Source organism: Antennarius striatus, chromosome 8 (genome assembly GCF_040054535.1).
Source record: "Antennarius striatus isolate MH-2024 chromosome 8, ASM4005453v1, whole genome shotgun sequence".
Classification (NCBI taxonomy): domain Eukaryota; kingdom Metazoa; phylum Chordata; class Actinopteri; order Lophiiformes; family Antennariidae; genus Antennarius; species Antennarius striatus.
Genome location: NC_090783.1, coordinates 15971317 through 15992500, shown reverse-complemented (window position 1 = coordinate 15992500; position 21184 = coordinate 15971317). Strand labels below are relative to the sequence as shown.

Below are 21184 nucleotides of genomic sequence, written 5' to 3'. Positions count from 1 at the left end.
GCCAGGTCCTTGACAAAGAGCAGATCCACTATGTTTGACCTCTCGCCCTGATAGACCGGGATGCGCGTGTAGCCGCTCTTCATGATCTCAGACATGGTGTTGAAGTCCAGGGTGGCATCCTCTGGGATCATGAAGCAATCTCTCAACGGCGTCATCACGTCCTCCACCGTCTTAGTCCTCAGTTCCAGAGCGCCCTGGATGATGTTCAGCTCCTCCTTCACCAGGTCATTGTAGGGATCCGTGACGCGCAGCATCTCCAGGAGCTTCTCCCGGTTGTACACGGTTCCTATCTCCTGACCCAGAAGGTAGTCCAGCAGCTTGCTTACCGGGTAGGAAGCGGGGAAGGTGAGCAACATGAAGAACTTGGTGAGGAAGATGGTGTTCGCACCCACGGCGAGGCCGTGTCTGGAGCAGATGGCCTGGGGCACGATCTCACCAAAAATGACTATTCCGATGGTGGACATGACCACCGCGATCAGCCCCGAACCGGCGATGTCATCCAGCAGGATGGTGAGGGTGGTGTTCACCAGGACGTTCCCGAGCAGAAGCGAGCAAAGCAAGTAATTCCCTTGGCTCCTGACCGGCTCGATTTTTTTGGCGTAATTCTTCTCCTTCTCTGTACCACAGTTCTGGACGATCTGCAGCTCCATGGGGTCCAGAGCCATGAGCCCCAGGTTCAAGCCGCTGAACATCCCAGACAGGCAGAGCAACATGGAGATGAAGATGACCTGGAGCCAGAAAGGCAACAGAAACTTTTTCTCCTCCACCACGATCACTTTGGTGTCATCCCCGTCGTGGTAGATCCAGGTGTTCTCCGTCCACGGGTCGTGCATCCCGGGCGCGGCCGGCGTGGCGGTGGCGATGCACAGATAGTAGGCTTTGCTCCTCTCGGTCTTCCGTAGAGGTTTGACCTCGATCTCCACGATCCCAGACGTCTTTCGATTCAGGATGATGTCGGGCAGGATGATGATATCCGAAGTTCTGATGCCGCAGGGATGCAAGCCGGACGCGTCCTCCTGGCTCTGGTTGTCCCCCGAGGAGCTATCAAAGCCCCCCAGCGTCCGGCTCCGCTCGTGTTCAGTGAAAGCGATCTTGGACCACGTCTCGTTGTTGATGTTCTGCCCGTACACCCTCAGCTTCACCCGGGAGCGCTCGCTCACCCGCAGGTAGCCCTTATCCATGAAGGAAATGTCGTCCGTGTCCTCCAGCCGGAGCCCGATGATGACGGTCTCCTCCGTGCCCTCCTTGCCACTTGTCGGGGTGACACAACAGCAAGTGACAGTTAAGAAAATCATCGCCAAAGCTCGGACCCGGTTTACTGACGCCATTTTTGCAACCATTGGCGCTTGAGATAACGGCTCTGCCATGTTGACAACCGGGCTCCTGAATGAAAAGGGATGTTAAAAATCAGAGCCAGGCGGAGTCCGGCTTCATCTCCACCGACGGGCGCATCGGGACCCACTCGTTCCCACTACGTGTCCGACACTGATGACTTGAGAGCGCAGGCTTACGGGCCAACTCGTGCCTCCCCTGACTTTCTTGAGACGGGCGACGGTGTCGGCCAATCAGGAGGAGGCCTTGACCGAAGGGCGGGGCGTCCGCAGCCTCCTCGGCAAATCAAATTCCAAAACAAGTGCACCTCATGTTATGAGACGGAGAAGTCCGTCTACTCGTGACTTTTCAATTTTTTTAAAAAACACATATCCAACGACAGGAGACAAATATTGTCGATCAGTTAACTTCATCTGGAGGAAAAACACAATAAGTTATCAATTCTGGTATAAAAGCATCACAATATGAATGAAATCAATACCGGATATTGTTATTGATACAATGAAGCTGTCAGAGGTGTTAAGTTTTTTGAGGTACTTCATTGATGACAAATCGATCCATACCGTTCATGTGAGGCCAAACAGAGGCCCAAAACCAGTCTTACAGTAGTGATGCTAAAATAATCCTTTAAAATGTAAATTAAAAATAAATAAATTCATGTGGCGTTTAGTTACAGGTTAGGGACCTATTGAGGAAGTATTAGCAACAGATACACCAAAGTTGACTTCTGAAGTTGTCTAAACTGACATTTTAAAGGGCACAGGTTTGATTTTTATAAATATAAACACATTTTGAGGCCTTCGAGTCATCTTTGGAAACCACAAAGATGCAACCTTCAGTTTCAAAGCAATCAAAACACAAAATGCCAATTTTCAATAGACTCTACAGCCTCCATTCATTTCATGACTCATTCTTGATGCAAAAGCTCCTCATGCATTACTGGTGCAAAGAACCCACAATCAAATATGTGCTAGAATGAAAATGAATGTCTGGAATGAAAAAGGACACGTAACTGCTAGCCAAGATTTATTGTCCAGTCTCAGAAACATCACATTGAAAGTTACATAATAATTGATGGCACTGTGAAGCTAACACTAATGCAAACTCTGACAAGTCAACAAATTAAAGACAATTACAATCAAACTACTGTCATTTCTGAAGCAACAGTGGGAAAAGCCCTGCTGAAGTTGTTTAAGTCACAATTACGTCTCATAAGTATTTTGCTACCTTCAATTACAGGTTATGTACATGTATTAAAATTCTTTGTATTCAGATTTTGCCTTCATACATCAGACAAACTGTGAATACACATTTTAAATGTTAATAAGGAAAGAAGGTGTAGTAACAAAAGTTAATTTCAACTATGTTATGACGCTGGGCCTCAGTTCCTCAGCACTCTTCCCATCATTACTTGCAGCAGGAAGCAGACTGTGTGCTACAGCACCCCCCTGTGGCCGAACCGGCACCTCGTTTCTCCAGCTGGACGGCCAGCTCGAACGGATCCACGGCACTGACCTGCACCAACAGTACAAATCATTAGGATCTCACTGCTGACAGTCAGTTCCATAAAAGTTCTGTGTTCCAAATGTCCCATTTGATAAAACAATTTTTTTACTTTCTCCTATTTTCTTGCAGTAGTAATTTATGTGCTGCACTTTATGGATGATAGAGCAAAAATAAACACATGGTTACTGTAGGTTTATGGTTCTCTTTTATCAATGTTTTTTAAAAAAATAAGAAGTAGTGTTTTCAAGAAAAAGACCAAAGGCGTTTTATTGCCACCGATGAGCTGCGTTGATTAGAGAAACGTGACGTCGCCTCTGAAGGGCAGTCCAAAGAGCAAACCAAGATACACATGCTGATAAATCCTTACGATTTTCAAAATTTTTAGGCGCTCAAAATTGAAATAGAAACTTATCAGTGGAAAAATAACATCATAAAACCAGTGACTCTATTTTGTGCGAATGCTGTAAAACATGTAGTGGTGTTTGTAGATATGCGTGTGTTTACAGAATGGCCATGAGACCTGATAGGACGGTATTCCATTAGCTGAAAAGAGAACATTCCTTCCTGTTCAAGGTTCCCCCGCAGGACTCCACAGTCTGGTTATGACTCTAAGACAGCTGCTTGACCTTGTGCATGCAGACGAGTGTGTATGTTTGAGTGGCTGTGGAAGAACTTGCAGCTTTGGTGTCGGTGTACATACAGAATGTGTGTGTATGTGGGTGACTGTAAGCGCAGTGAGCAGCGCTCTCTGGGTGTGTCAAACACTTCAAACTCAAAGAACAAAGATGCTGACCTCTAGTGATCAAACACAAATCAGACAAAAACGTCTTCAACCAGGAATGAAGTTGTGACACTGACCTTATTTTGCACTCCACTGGGCTCACAGGGGCCCCCTGCTGGCTGGAAAGTGAAGTTCTTCGCAAATCTTGAGAGGGTCAGGATGGAGGCCATCGCTCCATCAACCTCAACCGCTTCATTGGCCTGGAGAATATACACAGACCTGGTTACTAGCATGTAAGTCATCAACAGGAGAAACTGATCTCTTCTTGGACTGCAGCATTTACAAACCTTGAAAGTGTACTGACAGTCAAACTGGAAGCTGTCTTCTACTCCTGAAATACCCCCTTTATACACGACCTGACAGGGTTTGCTGTTGCCTTTGGGGATCTTGAACAGGCGGTAGGTGGCAGAGACAAACTTGAAGTCACCTGAATTAACAGAGCAGGTAGAAGATTATTTGTAAATGCATCACAGTCAACCAGATGGGTATGAACGTGTTTCTTCTGCGATGCTTTCATTGAACAGTTAACAACTGGCTGCAGAGCGGTGCAAACACAACCAGCAGTAAACCACAGCATTGATGTGTGTCAAACATTAACCAGAGTCATGCAGCACAAATGAAATCCAAACACAGGATTGTAAATCAAAATGATTGAAATATAAATCCACCTAAGCCAAGACAATTATCATTTCTTTCATAAAGTTTGACTCAAAAACAGATTAAAACAGGCTGAGAGCTTGAATCCTGATTTGAGCTCAGTGTAGACAGATGTAAACTGTGCTTGACTGACTTTTCCCTCACTCTCTTATTGACCTCATTTCACCCATCAGAGCTGCAAACAGGGATTAAAGTCAACTGGAGCAAACTGGAATGGCGTTAAGGAACCTTCAAGTAACATACAGTAAAATTAATATAACTTCATTAGCAAAAACAAGTGCTTTTCTTTTATGCACATAACTCCAACATAGGATTGTACTATATGATTAAAAGACTTTAAAAGACTTTGCTTTAGTTTTTTTTTTCCAAATTAAAACAAACAAAAAACCCCAGAAGAAATAAGGAACAAATGAGAAATAAAAACCAATATCAAACCCAGAATGTTCTGCAGTTCTTTGTTTCCCACAGCGATGGTACTGGCTATAACCAGTCGAGGTGGACTGAAGCCCACGTCTTCTGCCAGCTGCAGCAGATCCTTCCACCAGAGAGATCCACCGAGACACTCGCCTGCAAAGAAAAACAGCTCCGTCATCATTTGTATTTGTGAGCATCTATGTGCATAGGAAATTAATCTGACACACTCCAGAGGATTTTGTTTTTTTTAACTTCCTCCGGGAGCCTTCCACTGCTGTAGACGTCACTGAAATAAATCTCGCCACCATCCTGAAGATCAGCAGACAAAGACGGAGTATAATGAATATCAATGCAAATTCTGCAGATGTCACGGTTTAGTGACTCATGATTTGAAATGTTTTATCCTAGGTGCAAAAAAATCTCTGATTTATGATCAGACAGGGAGGCCAGAGTGAACATCAAAGTACCTTGAGCATGCTGTAAGCTTCAGCCAACACTTTCTTCTTGTCTGGAGAGAGATTCACCACACAGTTGGAGCTATGGTAGAAAATCACAGCACAGTTTGTGTCGAGTTAAACAATATCCAAATACAAAAAAAAAGGATTAGAAAAGGAGGACTTCTTACACCATAATATCAAATGAGTTTTTTTCCAGACCGACGTCTGCCAGGGCCTCAATGAAGCCCTGGACAAATCTGATATTGGGCTTCTTGTAGCCAAACTCTTTCATGTGATAGTCCACGTGTTTCTGGGCCACTTCAACCTGCAACACAAAACCAACTTGTGTGATTACTTGTATAGAATCTATGTGTCCGGGTGAGCAGCCAAGGTAGATGGGTAGACATACAATACCAATTACCCAAATCAGTTTAACACTGTCATGAGTTACCAACTTTGCAAAACTTGCAGAGGGGAGTGATGTGAGCTAAGCAGCACATCACAAAAAACACAAGAATTCTATGCCACCTTAACTCTTGGGCAGCATGGCAATGTGCTGGGCTCCTTGTGGACCTGGGAACTTTCTGTGAGATGTTTGCAATAATAACTAATCTGTAACTGAGGTGAAAGGTTTCAGTAATCTCAGTGATACAAAGTTGCCCAGCCCTGATGAGAGATGTGTGTTCAGGAAAGCAATAGGTACTTTCTGAACTTAATTTTACATCTGAACTGCAATGCAGGGCTTCAGCACCTGGCCTTTAGTCATGTCAATTCCAGTGATGTGGCCCTTCTCTCCCACCAGCTGGCTCAGGATGTAGCAGTCTCTTCCACTTCCACTGCCCAGGTCCAGCATCCTGCACCCCTCCAAGCCCTCGGGCACCACCATACCACATCCATAGAACCTGAAGCACGGGGACACCTACGATATGACCATCACTGGATCTGTGGACACGCTTCTGAGGAAACCACAGAGAATGTAACAACAGTTCAGAGACCTCTTAATAACTTCAGGGTGAACTTTCTTCAGGGCCTGAAGGACAAAGGCAGGGGTGGGTCTGTTTGGAGCCACACACACATCAGTCTTCAGGTCTGAGGTGGTCTTCAGCACGTTGTCATAGTAATCCTGCCAAACATCAGGAAAAACTAGCTGTAGATGAGGCTCATCTCACAGGAAGATACAGTATATTAGTTAATAGATGACTGGTATACGAGTAATAAAGAGCACAAAACTTCAAAGGTGAACTTTGAGAGGCGGAATCAGGACAGGACAAAACTCAAACACCATGTTAATCCATCAGATTAAAACAATAAATCCGGTGATATTTGTGTCGTGTTACATAAGAGGAGAGGTGTGATTGATTACCTTGACGTCCCCGTGGATGTCGCTTCCAGCGAAGCCGCTTAAAAAAAAGATTGTGTACAAGTTATCTCCCAATGGCATGTCCGCTACATCTGCGTGTTCCTGAGCCAGCTGAAGTTATGTTTCACAAGTTTAAAGTTACTATTGATGCATAAATTAAATTACGCAGTTTAACAAACGCCATCATAAAACATCTGTTACCGTCTTCTTAAAGTTATATTTCACTGTCTGAATGACGCAAGCTACTTTAAGTTGATGCTAGATGGAGATGAGACCAGATAGAGTGAGTCTCCTTACCTCTTCTCTGCCATGATTACCTGTTATGCTAGAAGCGTGAGCGGGACAGTGGAAAAAGAAGAAACCCACGCAGGCGCAGAAGGAAGGAAAGTAACGCTACAGTCACATGAGGTAGACATCCGGCTCTACAGCGCCCCCTATCTGCTATTAGAAGAACGCACAGCCGGGTCTGGAGACACAAATAGAGGGCGCTCAAGTTTTCGAATCCTACTATGGCGACGACACATCCCATCATGCTCGCCGGCGTCCCTGAATGAACTGTGAATACGTCGTCACGTGATAATCGATCCAAATTAGGGGTTGGGCGGGCAATGAATGGCGTCGCTATAGTATATTAGTAAAAATAAAGTTTCTCCCTCAGTGATTGAGTTTTCCGTGTTGCTGTCGTTTATGTTTTTTTCTGGAGGTTGTTTTTTGTTTTTTTTTGTTTTTTTATAACTGTTCCTGTAAAAACGCTTCAAAATGTCTGTTGATGTAATTATACGCTTTACGAATAAATGTTTATTATTTCAGAAAAGAGCGTTCCCTTCACTGGAGCAAGCCATTTGAAAATGTACCTGAAATCCTTGCTCTCCCTCACACACACACACACACACACACACACACACACACACACACACACACACACACACACACACACACACACACACACACACACACACACACACACACACACACACACACACACACACACACACACACACACACACACACACACACAAATTTAATTATTGTCAGTTATTCACAACAGAAGAGTCAACTTGAAATTTAAAGGGCATGTTTATTGAACACACATCCATCTTGGTTGTTTTATTGAATGACCATAAATCAAGACATTCAAAGAATGTGTGGATATCCACAGACACACATTGAAGAAATAGAGGCCCCGAGCTTAATAAAAAATCATCTATTGTATGATTATTCAAACATGTCTCACTAAACCGTAGAAGTCTCAAAAGAAGTTTTGTATTTTCTGAACAGAAAAAAAAAACTACAAAGACAAAACAGTGAAGACAATATTTCATTGTGCATAATAATGCAACTATTTGGTTCACAAATATTTTATAAATTTTAATTTTTAAAAAAATATTAAGTGGTTTTGACATTTCCTTGTTTTTCTTAAAGGATTCTGCTGATATGAAAAAAATTGTGGTGCGACATGTACAACTACACACTATTACTTTTTATCTCACAAAAGAATAAACAAATAAAGCTCTGCAGAATTTGTTCCTGATAGTAATATTTAATAATCAATCATTGTATTAATGTAAAAAGTTCAAGTGATACACTTTTGGAGACATCTTTAAGATTGTTTTAATTAATTAATAAAAATCTGTAAGAACAGATGTAAAATTTGTGCTTTGGAGACATTGCAATGTGTGCATTTTTGAGGGAGTTCTAAAAATAAGGTGTGACACAAACACATGTAGCATCATCAGTTCCAGTTCTTTCAAAGGAAGTAAAAACATAAACCTTCACTTATCCCGGTGTGTAAAGCTTTGATAAAACCTATTAATTGGAAAATAGTGGTACTTTCCAAGGCACATCCATCAATCATCGACATATAGCTTCCATGGAAGTTCAACTACGATTGGCTGATGTTCAGCTATCCATAGTCAAAATTATTTAATCTTATCTGCTTTGTGGCCTTTACTGGTGTTATTTGGATTATTTTTGATTTACAAGGCCACAACTTTCACAAATCTGCCTACAACCATGACAAATATGAGATGAATTAGCTTATATAAAGTTGTATAATTCTGGATGATGACACAAAAACATAAGGTTTTCCCACAGAAGGAACACTTTCTCAAAGACTGTATATTCAGAAGGTTGTCAGTAGATAAAAAGGAAACTTAGTGAAGACCATGTTTTTATAGAAAAGCTATCTAGACATGATATGAGCTTTAATCCATGAAACTGATGTTTATGAACGCCATGACAATGAAATGACAAGATTGTGCCAATATGAAAATCCAACACAAAGACTGTTTGTTTCTGTCAGTAACGCTGGTGATGGTGATGATCTGCTGGAGCAAATGAGGTCTGATGTTTCCTGTCTCAGCTGGAATCTCTTAGAAGCGTTACATTCTCTTCTCGGACTTTGGTAGCTGCTTTGTTACGGTCTCTCAGTTTCTCTGAAGCTGGTCGTTGATTTTTGGGTAAGCACATACATTAAACATTCATTCAATTCGCCTCATAAAAACAGATTTTGTACTAGGTGAACCTTTAATGATTTATAAAGGTGGATTCCTAGAAATATAATCACATACAGCAATTTAAAACTAAACGATTCTGGTTTTATTTTAAAAGCTTGATTTATAAAGATATATGTTGTGCAAAATTGTAACTTCTCACAAGACTTTTTTTTAATGCACTTAAGACTCTTCTATCGAGAACAGGCAGATAAACAGCAGCAAAAAAACAAATAGAAATCAAGGCAAAGCTGTTTATAATCACTGAAAGCAGTTAAGAAGCTTGGCTCTACGGGACGTCCCGCAGTCCTCCTCTCGTGTCCCCCACGCAGCATAAGTCTGCTTGAGTACAAACTGTGGCGACTCCACTTTGTCCTCATACAAAATGTTCCTGTGTGCGTGTGTGTGTCTTTTAACTTTGTGGTTTTGTGTCAGCAGAGAATGTCCTTGCGGAATTATTGCCATCACCTGGTGAGGATAGCTGCGTTCATCCTGGGCAGTGAACGTCCCGTCCCGACATCACAGCATCAGCTGTCAAGTATATGAGTCTGTGTCAGCTTCCTTTGGAGAACTGAGAAGACTACTTATATATGCATTTTCTACATATGTGTGTTTGTGTGTGAAGGAGTATTAATTGCCACAGGCTGTTAAAAGGGCATCTACACCCACTGTATCCCAAAATACACAGGTTAAGGCCACTGTTCCAGTGCGTGGAGGAGCACCTTCTCTTTTGGTTATTTGTTTTTGTCACATTTTACTTCCTGCTCCTACGCCTGTTTTATCCAACATTCATAAAAATATTAAATACCTAAAAAGTGTCCAGAGATACATCAACAGCACGTGCTTCCAGCGCGCTCCCTCCGCATATGACATAAAGCTACGCTAACTGCGCTTCAGCCCTGAGGCCCCATGCTGGAGCTGTGGTGAGGCCCCTCGTGCTCGCTGATGGTGTGCAGGAGGAGGCACACTTGAGGGTGGAGCGAGGCGTCGGCTTTCTGGTGAGCCGGCTGAGGAGGTCCTGACGGCTCGTGTGTGGCTCGCCTATCTGGCCGCGCCAGCGCCTGCTCCTCCTCGACACCGAGGGAGGTTCGCTGACCACAGCTGTCGCAGAAGTCCCCCGCCTCTTCCTCCTCTTCATCGTCTCCTTCGTGTCCCAGCAGCCTCTCCAGCTCCCTCAACTCCTTGCCTTCCTGAATTGTCCCTCCAGCTCCACTGAAGCCGCTGCTCCCACGTGTGCCGCACACACACACCTCAATCCCAGAGTCCCCTGTGAATCGCCTCCTCCTTCTATCGGGGAGGTGATCTTTGTCATACGCACCACCCTCTGAAAGGTCCTTTGGCAGGGGTTCCTTACAGGAGTCTTCCCCACTTCCACTTTTCTTCTCCAGGCTGGTAAGCCCCTCCCTGTTGAGTCCCTCTGACAGCTGCATCTCGCTCGATTCATGTGCCGTCTGCACGGGCTTGTTATTTGGCGTAATGGTTAAAGTGGGAGGTTGTGCTTCTTCGGGACTGTCAGAGACCGGGAGTTCCGGAGTGGGCTGAGTGGTCAGACAGCGTCCCTCCTGCTGCTCAGGAGTCAGCGGACTACAAACCACCGAGGTTGGGCCGGTGTGTAAGGCACTGTAGGGAGGAGGAGGAGTTGGGGGCCGGTTAACCACCTCCTCATAGTCAGGCAGGAGGTAGTTTGGCAGAAACCCTGAAAAAAAGGAGTTGTGGGAAAATAAACTTTGAGTAGAACAAACTACTAATTTATACACGTACTAAAGACGAAACACTAATCAAATGCATGCAGCGAGGTGAACGTCTTCGTAACATTGCGCTGTTTGTTTCTTTTTAGCAGTTATGTTTTCGGCCAGAGCAGCTCCTCTAAGAAGTGGTGGTGGTCATCTTGCTCTCCACACGACCCGTCAAACAAAGAGGTTTTACAAACACAGACCGCAAACAGGAAGAATAATATATTTTTTAGATGCTGCTTATGTTATTTTCTACTCTTCTTTTGTTCTGTCCTGTATTTAAGGTCTGATTAATCGCTAGTTGATAACTAATTGATAACAGAAGCAACAGGCTTATATGGAATTAGAATACTTTCATGTTCTTAAAGGGACGTCTGAACAAATCAGGAATTTCATCCCATTTCCATCAGGAAAGAAATCTACTGCTCAGCTGTTGTGGGAGTGAGAGACCTGACTGTTGGAGAAACATCTGAGATAGTTATCTGAACCAGAACTGAACTGATCTACTGATGACGTGATGAAGGGTGTCCCATTTCTAGATCTTCTTCTTCTTTTCCTTTCGGCTTTTTCCCTTCAGGGGTCGCCACAGCGAATCAGTTGCCTCCATCTAACCCTGTCTTCTGCATCCTCTTCTCTCACACCAACTACCTTCATGTCCTCTTTCACTACATCCATAAACCTCCTCTTTGGTCTTCCTCTAGGTCTCCAGCCTGGCACTTCAAAACTCAGCATTCTTCTACCAATATATTCCCTATCTCTCCTCTGGAAATGTCCAAACCATCTCAGTCTGGCCTCTCTGACTTTATCCCCAAAACCTCTGACATGTGCTGTCTCTCTGATGTACTCATTCCTGATCCTATCCTTCCTGGTCACTCCCAGAGAGAACCTCAGCATCTTCATCTCTGCTACCTCCAGCTCTGCCTCCTGTCTTTTCCTCAGTGACACTGTCTCTAGACCAAACAACATCGCTGGTCTCACCACAGTTTTGTACACCTTTCCTTTCATTTTAGCTGAAACTCTTCTATCACACATCACACCTGACACTTTTCTCCACCCGTTCCATCCTGCCTGTACACGCGTCTTCACCTCTTTTCCACACTCTCCATTGCTCTGGACTGTTGACCCTAAGTACTTAAAATCCTACACCTTCTTGATCTCTTCTCCCTGTAACCTCACTCTTCCACTTGGGTCCCTCTCATTTACACACATTTACTCTGTCTTACTGCGGCTAACCTTCATTCCTCTCCTTTCCGGGACAATCCTCCACCTGCTCCCTGCTCTCACTGCAGATCACAATGTCATCTGCAAACATCATAGTCCATGGAGGTTCCTGTCTAACCTCGTCTGTCAGCCTGTCCATCACCATAGCAAACAAGGAGGGGCTCAGAGCTGATCCCTGATGCAGTCCCACCTCCACCTTGAACTCCTCTGTCACACCTACAGCACACCTCACCACTGTCTTACAGTCCTCATACAAGTCCTGCACTGCTCTAACATACTTCTCTGCCACTCCAGACTTCCTCATACAATACCACAGTTCCTCTCTGGGCACCCTGTCATAAGCTTTCTCCAGATCTACAAAAACACAATGCAGCTCCCTCTGGCCTTCTCTGTACTTCTCTATCAACATCCTCAAAGCTAGCCCTTAGTCTAGCTTCCACTACTCTTTCCCATAACTTCATTGTATGGCTCATCAGCTTTATTCCTCTGTAGTTGCCACAACTCTGCATATCTCCCTTGTTCTTAAAAATGGGCACCAGCACATTTCTCCTCCATTCCTCAGGCATCTTCTCACTATCTAAGATCCTGTTGAACAGCCCAGTCAGAAACTCTACCGCCACCTCTCCTAGACACTTCCATACCTCTACAGGTATATCATCAGGACCCACTGCCTTTCCACTCTTCATCCTCTTCAATGCCCTCCTCACTTCATCCTGACTGATCTTTGCTACTTCCTGGTCCACAACAGTCACCTCTTCTAGTCTTTGTTCTCTCTCATTTTCCACATTCATCAACTCTTCAAAGTACTCTTTCAGTCTTCCCATCACACTACTGGCACTTGTCAATAGACTTCCATCCCTATCCTTAATCACCCTAACCTGCTGCACATCCGTCCCATCTCTGTCTCTCTGTCTTGTCAACCTGTATAGATCAGTCTCTCCCTCCTTACTGTCCAACCTAGCATACAAGTCATCATAAGCCCCTTGTTTGGCCTTTGTTACCTCTACTTTCACCTTGCCCTGCATCTCCCTGTACACCAGTGATAACTCTCACTTCTAGGTATGCTCTGCATCACTTCATCAAAGTCCACCCAGAATTTTTCCTTCTCCTCCAGCTCACATCCTACCTGTGGAGCATTGCTACTAACAACATTGAACATCACACCTTCTATTTCTAGCTTCAGACTCATCACTCTATCTGACACTCTTTTTTACCTCCAGGACATTCCTAACAAACTCCTCCTTCAAGATAACTCCTACTCCATTTCTCTTCCTATCTACAACATGACAGTACAACTTGAACCCTGCTCCTAAATGTCTACCCTTGCTACCTTTCCACCTGGTCTCCTGGATACACAGTATGTCTACCTTCCTCCATTGCATCATGTCAACCAACTCTCTACCTTTTCCTGTCATAGTTCCAACATTCAACATCCCTACTCTCAGTCCTATACTCTTGGTGTTCCTCTTCTCTCTTCTTACAGCACACTTTCCTCCTCTCCTTCTTCGACCAACAGTTGTCCAATTTCCACCGGCGCCCTGTAGGTCAACAGCGCCGATGGCGGTCGTTGTTAACCCGGGCCTCGACCGATCTGGTATGGAAGTCATAGGTTTGATTCGCATGTTTGATTTGGCAAAAGTTTCACGCCGAATGCCATTCCAGACGCAACCCTCTGTATTTATCCGGGCTTGGGACCGGCACAATAAGACACTGGCTTGTGTCTTCTTGCGGCAACATGGGCGTCCCATTTCTAGATAAACGTGTGTAACCCTGCTGTGAGGGGTAAGTTAAAAGGGCAGGGTTAGAAAGAAGACCAGGGGTTGGGCTTTAGGCTACAGTCTTGCTTTTCTGACCCCTGAAAGTTTTCGGACTTCAGGGAACATCCCAAACCAATATTGAAGCATTCCAAAATCAACAGATGTAGAAATGTTATGAAGATTTAGTGTTAATTCTGCTGCAGCACTGGGATGGTGTTGCAACACGGACGAGGTGCACAAGAGAATAATGTGGGCTTTTTCCTGGAAACTGGGGCATGCAAACAGGAAGGGTCCTGACGCTGTGTGAAGCCAGGGATACCTGTCAGTGCAAACATTTAACCTGAGCCCGAAGCAGCTGCTTTGACTTCGTCTCCACCGTTCCACTTGTCAAATTGAAATTTTTCATTTTGATGTAAACGTGCTATGTCATCAAATAACTGCAGCAGATTTGACACAGGTATCACCACCGTCATTATTCTGTGTTTCACATATTTTACTTTGTAAAGTAAAATATTTACTTGTTTCCATAAGTGATGCCTAAAGTAGAAGCAGACGTGTGTGGGAACAGAACAGATGTGGATGAAAACAGTCAGACTGAGTACATCGGTCGTGTCTGGGCCTGGAAACCCAAGACGAGGAGCAACAATGTCACGGTGGTGTTTTCTTACTGAAGTAGAAGGGCACGGAGGCGTAGCTGTGGGCTTCCCGGTAAGCGATGAGGTTGATCTCGTGCTGCCGCTGTTGGTGCTGGAGCCGGTGTTTGGTGCGACGATGGTGACATATACAGCAGCAGCTCAGGATGAAGATGATGCCCCAGACCAACCAAAACCCTGCAGTAAGACCGAGATCCACACATTCATGAAGAGTTGACAGCAGGATGCCAATAAAAGGCTTGTTGTGTTTAAAACGCCTAAGCTCCATCGTATGCATAAACGTCCAGTCCTCCGTTCTCTGAATGAATGGCGATGATTAACGAATGAACTTGGGGAATATAACTGTAAATGTCATTAATATTCTCCTGTTTATGTAACCTAAACAGGAGTGTGGAAGAAAAACCAAGAAGACTTCAAAAACCTCCCGGGATGTTTTTTTTTTTCTGCGCGTGTTTGAAATAAGTAGGACGTTACTAATCCAGAAAAGAAAAAAAAAATGCTGAAACTTCTCTTCAAGGACAAGGCGGACAAAGAATGTAAACAGTACAATGAGGCATTCAGTGCATACATCTCTGTTGGTGAAAGCAGACATGGACAGGTAGAACAGCCACAGGGCTGTATTTCTTACCAGGAATTATTCAGATCCTTTGCAAAAAAAAGTTTAAAATGTCCCGATGTTGTTGATCGCGACTGGTCTGAGGTGAACGGAACGCGATCTGACTGTCTCTGTGACAGTAGCGCCAATAATAACACCATGATATGATATGATATATGATGCGGCCTGTTTTGGGTTGCTGCACTGCAACATTGCAGGTTTTTACATTTTCTAAACTCTTGATGTGAAGCTATTTCATAAAATGTTACCTAAGAAGGTAAAATGGTTTATTTACAGGTAGAAAGATAAGAAAATGAAGACAGAATAGTGAAAGCAGAGTCCAGCTCTATATCCCAATCTGATGCTAGTAAAACTGCAAACGGTGGGATTTAATTCTCTAAAAGGGCCTGTATCTCATGACAGAGAGTATAAAGCCCACTCAGACAAGCCCCTGAAGCGATTAGCAGAACACGCCCATATGTGAAACAGCCCCGGTTAGCTTGACACAAAGAATAGATTAATATACAAGATTTGTACTGCTTGAGTGGGTTTAAGATGTGAGCTTATCTCCAGCGGAAGTAAGCAAGACATTTAATATTGCACTTAAAAACACATTTCGTTAGATCACGTGTGTTTAACAGAGGGAATGAGGTGTATACACACAACACACCTGCTGTACAGATCATTAAACATGACTTACGTTTCCACCCACTCCACAGTGAGCTCTCCTGTGTTGGATGATGCGTGTGTAGGTTTTATTTTATTTATCTGCTCACCGGGGAACGTTTCTCTGTTATAACAAGCATGGAGGAGACATTCGACATTTTCAAAAACTGCAGAGCGAATAAATAATGTTTAACACGTAAAGAGGCATGTGCAATTTTATAGAGTATTTTGTTGAAGTGAGAAAACCTGGCATGTGTGACTGAATGTTTTCATTCATACATGTTGTTCATGGCTGTGTGTGAGATCACTCCCATATTCCTTGCCCACAAATAAATTGAATTGACTGAATTGTCACAATTTCTTCAAGATTATTCTGTGATCTAAATCAAGAAATGCATTGAGATTTTACAAGTCTGAGTCCTGGACACAGGAATGATTTACATAGGTCGCTATCTGTAGTTTCTCCTGGCATCTAAAAGGAACTGATTATTTTAAAATTCTGTATGGTCCGTGAGAAGATCCAGGGAGCTTGTGGGGAACTACACAACATGATGCCACCTTTTCAGATCAATCTCATCAGTACGTAACAGATCTGATCAGTACGTCCAATTTAAGGCGTGTGAAGTGACATTGTCATTGATGAAATCTTAAATTTGAACAATAGAATAACGGGAACATAGCACTGATATTTTATACAAGGAATAAGCATATTGGAAATACACAGAGGGAGGGTGAGAAGGGATAAAAGAAGAATAAAGAAGGACCAACGCTTACACCACAGCTCATAGTAGTAGCTGCAACACTGAGACTCCCCACAGCAGTGTCCGGACTCACAGATGTAGCTTTGGTTTTTAATGCCTTCACAGTGCAGAATGATCTGCAAGAAAAGAGGAGGCTCTTTAAAAGTTAAGTATGTACAGTGTGCACAGGAATGTACTGTATGTGAACATCTCAACTTTCAACACAAGCAACATCTTGAGACTTTTTTTTTTTTTAACTTTTACACTGAAAGACCTCACTAATACTCCTGACAGAGCACCATAAATCACATGTCTCGCACCAGATGTCTAGATTCTTGATTCTGGAGCAGATTTATGTTAAGTTGCTCAAAAGTTTCTGCTTTTTAATGTTTGATTCCATTTTCACTGGTTTCACTTCTAATACTGTTTTAAATCTAGGTGTTTCATTCTAATCTTATCTGTTTGTTTTAATTTTGGAAACTATTTAAAAACGTGTGACTACTGGCGGCACCGGCAAAGAGATCTGAATCAGCTAATATCGTTTGAGAAGGCACTTCTGATTGGGTGGTTGGACTAATGTGACCCTACTTGCTAAAATCCAAACAATGATAATCTAAACAAATTTAAACTCTAACCACTGGTTCAGGTAAAGAGATAGAAAGTCTTCATTTAAACCAAGGGCACAGTATTTTCCACATCATAAGGCACACTGGATTATAAGGCGCACCTTCAATGAATGGCCTATTCTACGACGTTTTTCATATATAAGGCAAACTGGCTTATATGGTGCACTGTTGGTTTTTGAGAAAAGTAAAACTTTTAGGTGCGCCTTATAGTGCGGAAAATACTGTGATTGCAGAAAATTCCAGCAAAAAAAATTCAACAATTACATCATCCATGATTTTACATTCTATTTGAACTCTCATCAGACATTGGAAAAATCATTGGGACACTGGTCTCCACTTCAACAGCCTGAGGCACATTTTAAGTCTCAACAGAACATAACAGCTCCACCTTATCAAAAGTCGCCCTAACTAAGCATCAGAGTGGTGAAATAAGAATATCTGATAAATCTGCTAAAGTGCCAAAAGGCAAGGGAGCTCTGCAATCAAGATCCCCTCAGGGAAAAGGTCAAAGAAAATTTCCAGGAATTATCTCTCCGATGTTTTCATTACGATTAGCTTAATGATTAGCCAGCCGGAAGATTACTTTTATCTCAATAGATTAACAGCACTGATCCCAGATTGTCATGATCCAGTATTCAGGTCCCTCCACCTCAAGGTTCACATTATAACAGTAGAAACAGTCACTTCAGGTGTCTCTGTGACACACACACACACACACACACACACACACACACACACACACACACACACACACACACACACACACACACACACACACACACACACACACACACACACACACACACACACACACACACACACACACACACACACACACACACACACACACACACACACACGAGATGACAAGGATTGCTTTATGGAAATTTCCAGGCAGCAGCGTCATGTTAACTCCCAGCTACAGCCTTACATTACGTCGGACATGGACATCCATGAGCCACAAGTGTGTGACTGTGTGAAAGAGATGTCTAGAAATGGCCTCATGCAGAGCAGTAACGCAGGAATGACTGTGAACGACACACACATATCTGCACAACCCAAACTGTTGACATTAAAATGTGGCCTAAAGCACGATGAGAAATCATTTGCTAACAGCTCTTAGGATGGGTTAAAAAAAATAGCAAAACATGGTGATTTAATTGTCAAAACGTGGTGTTCTGTTCCTACCCTCTTATCTGATAACTTAAACCGTTTTCAATGACTTGTAAATTTTGTTCCGCCTAAGGCTCCCCATGCCATTCAAAGGACGAGGACTTAGTGCAACTGGAGACAGAAGACAATCCAGCCCAGCTTGTGTGGGTCTTCCACTTGTTCTGCATACATACAGCCAAGTAGTGGAAGGGGCTCACATTTCACAGACATGCCTTCAGAAGGAAGTAGAAAGCCTGTGACCAAGGACAAAGATGACCCCACGCTTGTAAAACTCAATTTGTGCTGATGTTGATAGAACACCATCGCTATCGTAGGTGATTGTCAGCAACTAAAGGTTCAGATGAGCCTGAAAGTATAAAAACAAGCAAACTGAAAGAGATAAGATCCATGCTTTTAGAGGCCCTCATAGGTATGTGTGAAATTTCAGAAAATTAAGCGAAGTCTTCATGGCACCTTACGACACCATCACCTCTTACATACAACAGTAAATCTATAGACCCTTATCTAATCTTTGACATGTAAAAATTATAACCTGCATGTCCTGCATATGGAAAAATGTGATGATTCTAAAAATTAAAATTGAAATTGAGCTGTACTCTGAGTAAGTGTTAATCCTGCGTAAATGACAATGAGCAAGTGAAGAATTTGGACAGATTAGATTCTTCTGTTCCTCATTTGAGCCGTGAACAATGAAACAATCTACCTCTCTCATGCCAGTCCACCAGATTAAAAGCAGATTTGGTTTCGGTCCCAGGATTTATTGATGTGTTAAAAAAATAACTGACCTCAATAATAAGAAGCTGTTGAAATGTCAGATAATCAGAAGAGCTGAAATAATCCCCTGCTGATAATCAAATACTGTCCTGATGATGAGTGGCTACAGTTATTAGTTAATTCTTGACTGCAGTCAGTTGTTCCACTTCACACAAGTCTGTAGGACTTGGCAAGTTAGCTGATGCACATCAAGCCGGCTCCAGCCCCTTATTTATTGCTCCATCCAGCAACAAAGAAATGTGCTCTCTCAAGGTCATCAAGGTTACTGAGGACAAAACAAAACTGATTCCAGTTCATTTCTTCTTAATTTTAGCAGCGGAAAGTCAGTTCAACAAATTTTATTTACAAATTTTATTAAAAAATTAAAATGCGTTATAATTGACAGCAAACTTCCACAAACCTAAACGTTATCCACCATCAAGTGTTAATGTAGTCCTGTTGGTGGTGCATAAAAACCAGAGCAGAACATTCATGATGGGCTCACATTTCTCAGACATGACCATATTGTTTTCCAACAACAACTTGTAATGAACCTAGACTGATTTGATGCTGATCTTTTGAGATGGTTTTCAGGAACAAATTAATCTTTTAAAACTGCTTTTAAGAGCTAGTGTGCATTTAATGAAAATACAGCTGTACAAAAATTCTGAGTTGCAATGTTAAAATGTGATAGTAATCATTTCCCTGAAAGAGAAAAACACAGTTTGTATGGATTTTCAATGTGTGTGTGTGTGTGTGTGTGTGTGTGTGTGTGTGTGTGTGTGTGTGTGTGTGTGTGTGTGTGTGTGTGTGTGTGTGTGTGTGTGCGTGCATACATGCAGGGTGATAATGATCCCTGGCTTACAGACTGGCTTTATTTTACCTCATGATGTCATGTGAGTGTAGTAGTTTTCTCAGCTTTACTAGCTCTTTGTCAAAGAACTGCATCAAACGCAACCATCAGGGGTTTGCGCTTTTATGGTATTTCTTTCTTACAGATTCTATAACCTGCTGCGAGAACGAACTAAAGAACAGTGACCGCATTTAGTTTGTATTTAACTGTCCAATACGGTATTGTTGTTTAACACAATCAATTCAGTTCGAAGTTAATAACACAATTCAGTATACCTGTTATATTTACAAAGTGTATTTCTGACGGAATAACACATGATTTGTCTTTTCATCCATTTAAGTATATCATGCTGTATTACACTTTAATTTTAATATAAAACTGTCGACTGATCTGCAGACAACAAACCGATAGCATAGCATTATCCTCATATAGAAAAGCTATTACGTTCATTCGATAGGACTTTATTTTAGTTTGCCATCTGTGTTTATAACAAAATTGGTGTTTAAGTGTCACATTTTATGTCTGCTAACGTTTACTCATACCTGCTTTTGTTATCCAATTTATTTCTTGATAAAATGTCACAGAATCCTGAGGCCCTGGTTCAAGAGAATCCTCTCTTACCTTTAAAGCTAAGAACGTTAGCCATCGCGACTAGCATCACTTAGCAATAATGCTAACACCATCTCGGTAGCGCAGTCCTCGTTTAAAGTACACAAAATTCACCGACAGCTGATAAATTAGGTGCTAAGACGTGTCTTCCAGTTTCATAAACGCATTCGTGTCTAGTTTGACAGCTTGCTAAAATGCTGAGCTAGCAAGCTAACGGCCCTGCGGGAGAAAGCCTTGTCGTTGACTGCTAACCCTTACCCTTTCCGCTGCGGGGTCGGTGGGGGAGACAGAGTCAACAGCGTGCAGAAACAATCCCATCATGAGCATGAGCCGCTAATTCTTCCGAAATGTCGCTATGGCTAAAACACTCATGTAAACACCGGGGTCTACAAATGGGGATGTGCGCATCTCCTCAATAACAGTCTCTGTTGGTCCCCGCGGCGATGGGAGTCCGCTGCCGGCGTCGCCTCCTCCCCAGACCGGACAGTTCGGTGAAGTGCGGTGACATTCCGAACGCAACCGGTTGTTGTCGGTGCTGATACAGCTGTTACACAAAGCGCTTCCCCGACACAGACACTGCTGGGTGTGGCGACTTCACCACGACGTTCGAAACGTGATAGGCGTTCAATTTAGTGGTTAGCCAGTTGTTCTGCGGACTGAGCTGTGATTGGTCAGCGAGGGTAAACTGGGAGATGTTGGCCAATCAGCGATCGGTGCGTCTCCAGTGCATGGCCCTGTTGCTTTCTTGTGTTTGTCTTGTTTCACGAAGACACATAGTAGAAATACTGTAGTCCCCAGTATACAACTCAAAACCATACATTTTTGC

General features: G+C 43.1%; 3 protein-coding genes across 4 annotated transcripts in view; all 3 read right to left on the bottom strand.

Annotated features, from left to right (window-relative positions):
* Positions 1-1471, bottom strand: part of cnnm2b (cyclin and CBS domain divalent metal cation transport mediator 2b) — a 32908-nt gene extending 31437 nt beyond the window's left edge. Inside the window, exon 1 of the mRNA XM_068322609.1 lies at positions 1-1471. This exon is cut by the window's left edge and continues 119 nt beyond it. Coding sequence (XP_068178710.1) covers positions 1-1367 — 1367 coding nt within the window. The 5' untranslated portion in view covers positions 1368-1471.
* Positions 1472-2345: 874 nt separating this feature from the next.
* On the bottom strand, positions 2346-6863 carry as3mt (arsenite methyltransferase). Of its 2 annotated transcripts, none has more exons than XM_068321569.1 (11): positions 6785-6863; positions 6491-6527; positions 6123-6250; positions 5879-6029; positions 5316-5452; positions 5158-5227; positions 4918-4999; positions 4712-4843; positions 3907-4046; positions 3697-3819; positions 2346-2847 (listed from the first exon to the last, which is right to left on the bottom strand). In XM_068321569.1, exons 1-11 carry the CDS (start codon positions 6796-6798, stop codon positions 2740-2742), a joined length of 1122 nt encoding a protein of 373 aa, XP_068177670.1. In that variant the 5' UTR covers positions 6799-6863; the 3' UTR covers positions 2346-2739. The 2 variants fall into 2 exon arrangements, with proteins under 2 accessions (XP_068177670.1, XP_068177671.1); XM_068321570.1 differs by having other exon boundaries at positions 6805-6849.
* A 700-nt stretch (positions 6864-7563) lies between these two features.
* wbp1lb (WW domain binding protein 1-like b) lies at positions 7564-20963 on the bottom strand. Its single transcript, XM_068322509.1, has 4 exons — positions 20617-20963; positions 16379-16481; positions 14359-14520; positions 7564-10675 (listed from the first exon to the last, which is right to left on the bottom strand). Exons 1-4 carry the CDS (start codon positions 20683-20685, stop codon positions 9873-9875), a joined length of 1137 nt encoding a protein of 378 aa, XP_068178610.1. The 5' UTR covers positions 20686-20963; the 3' UTR covers positions 7564-9872.
* Between the last annotated feature and the right edge of the window lie 221 nt (positions 20964-21184).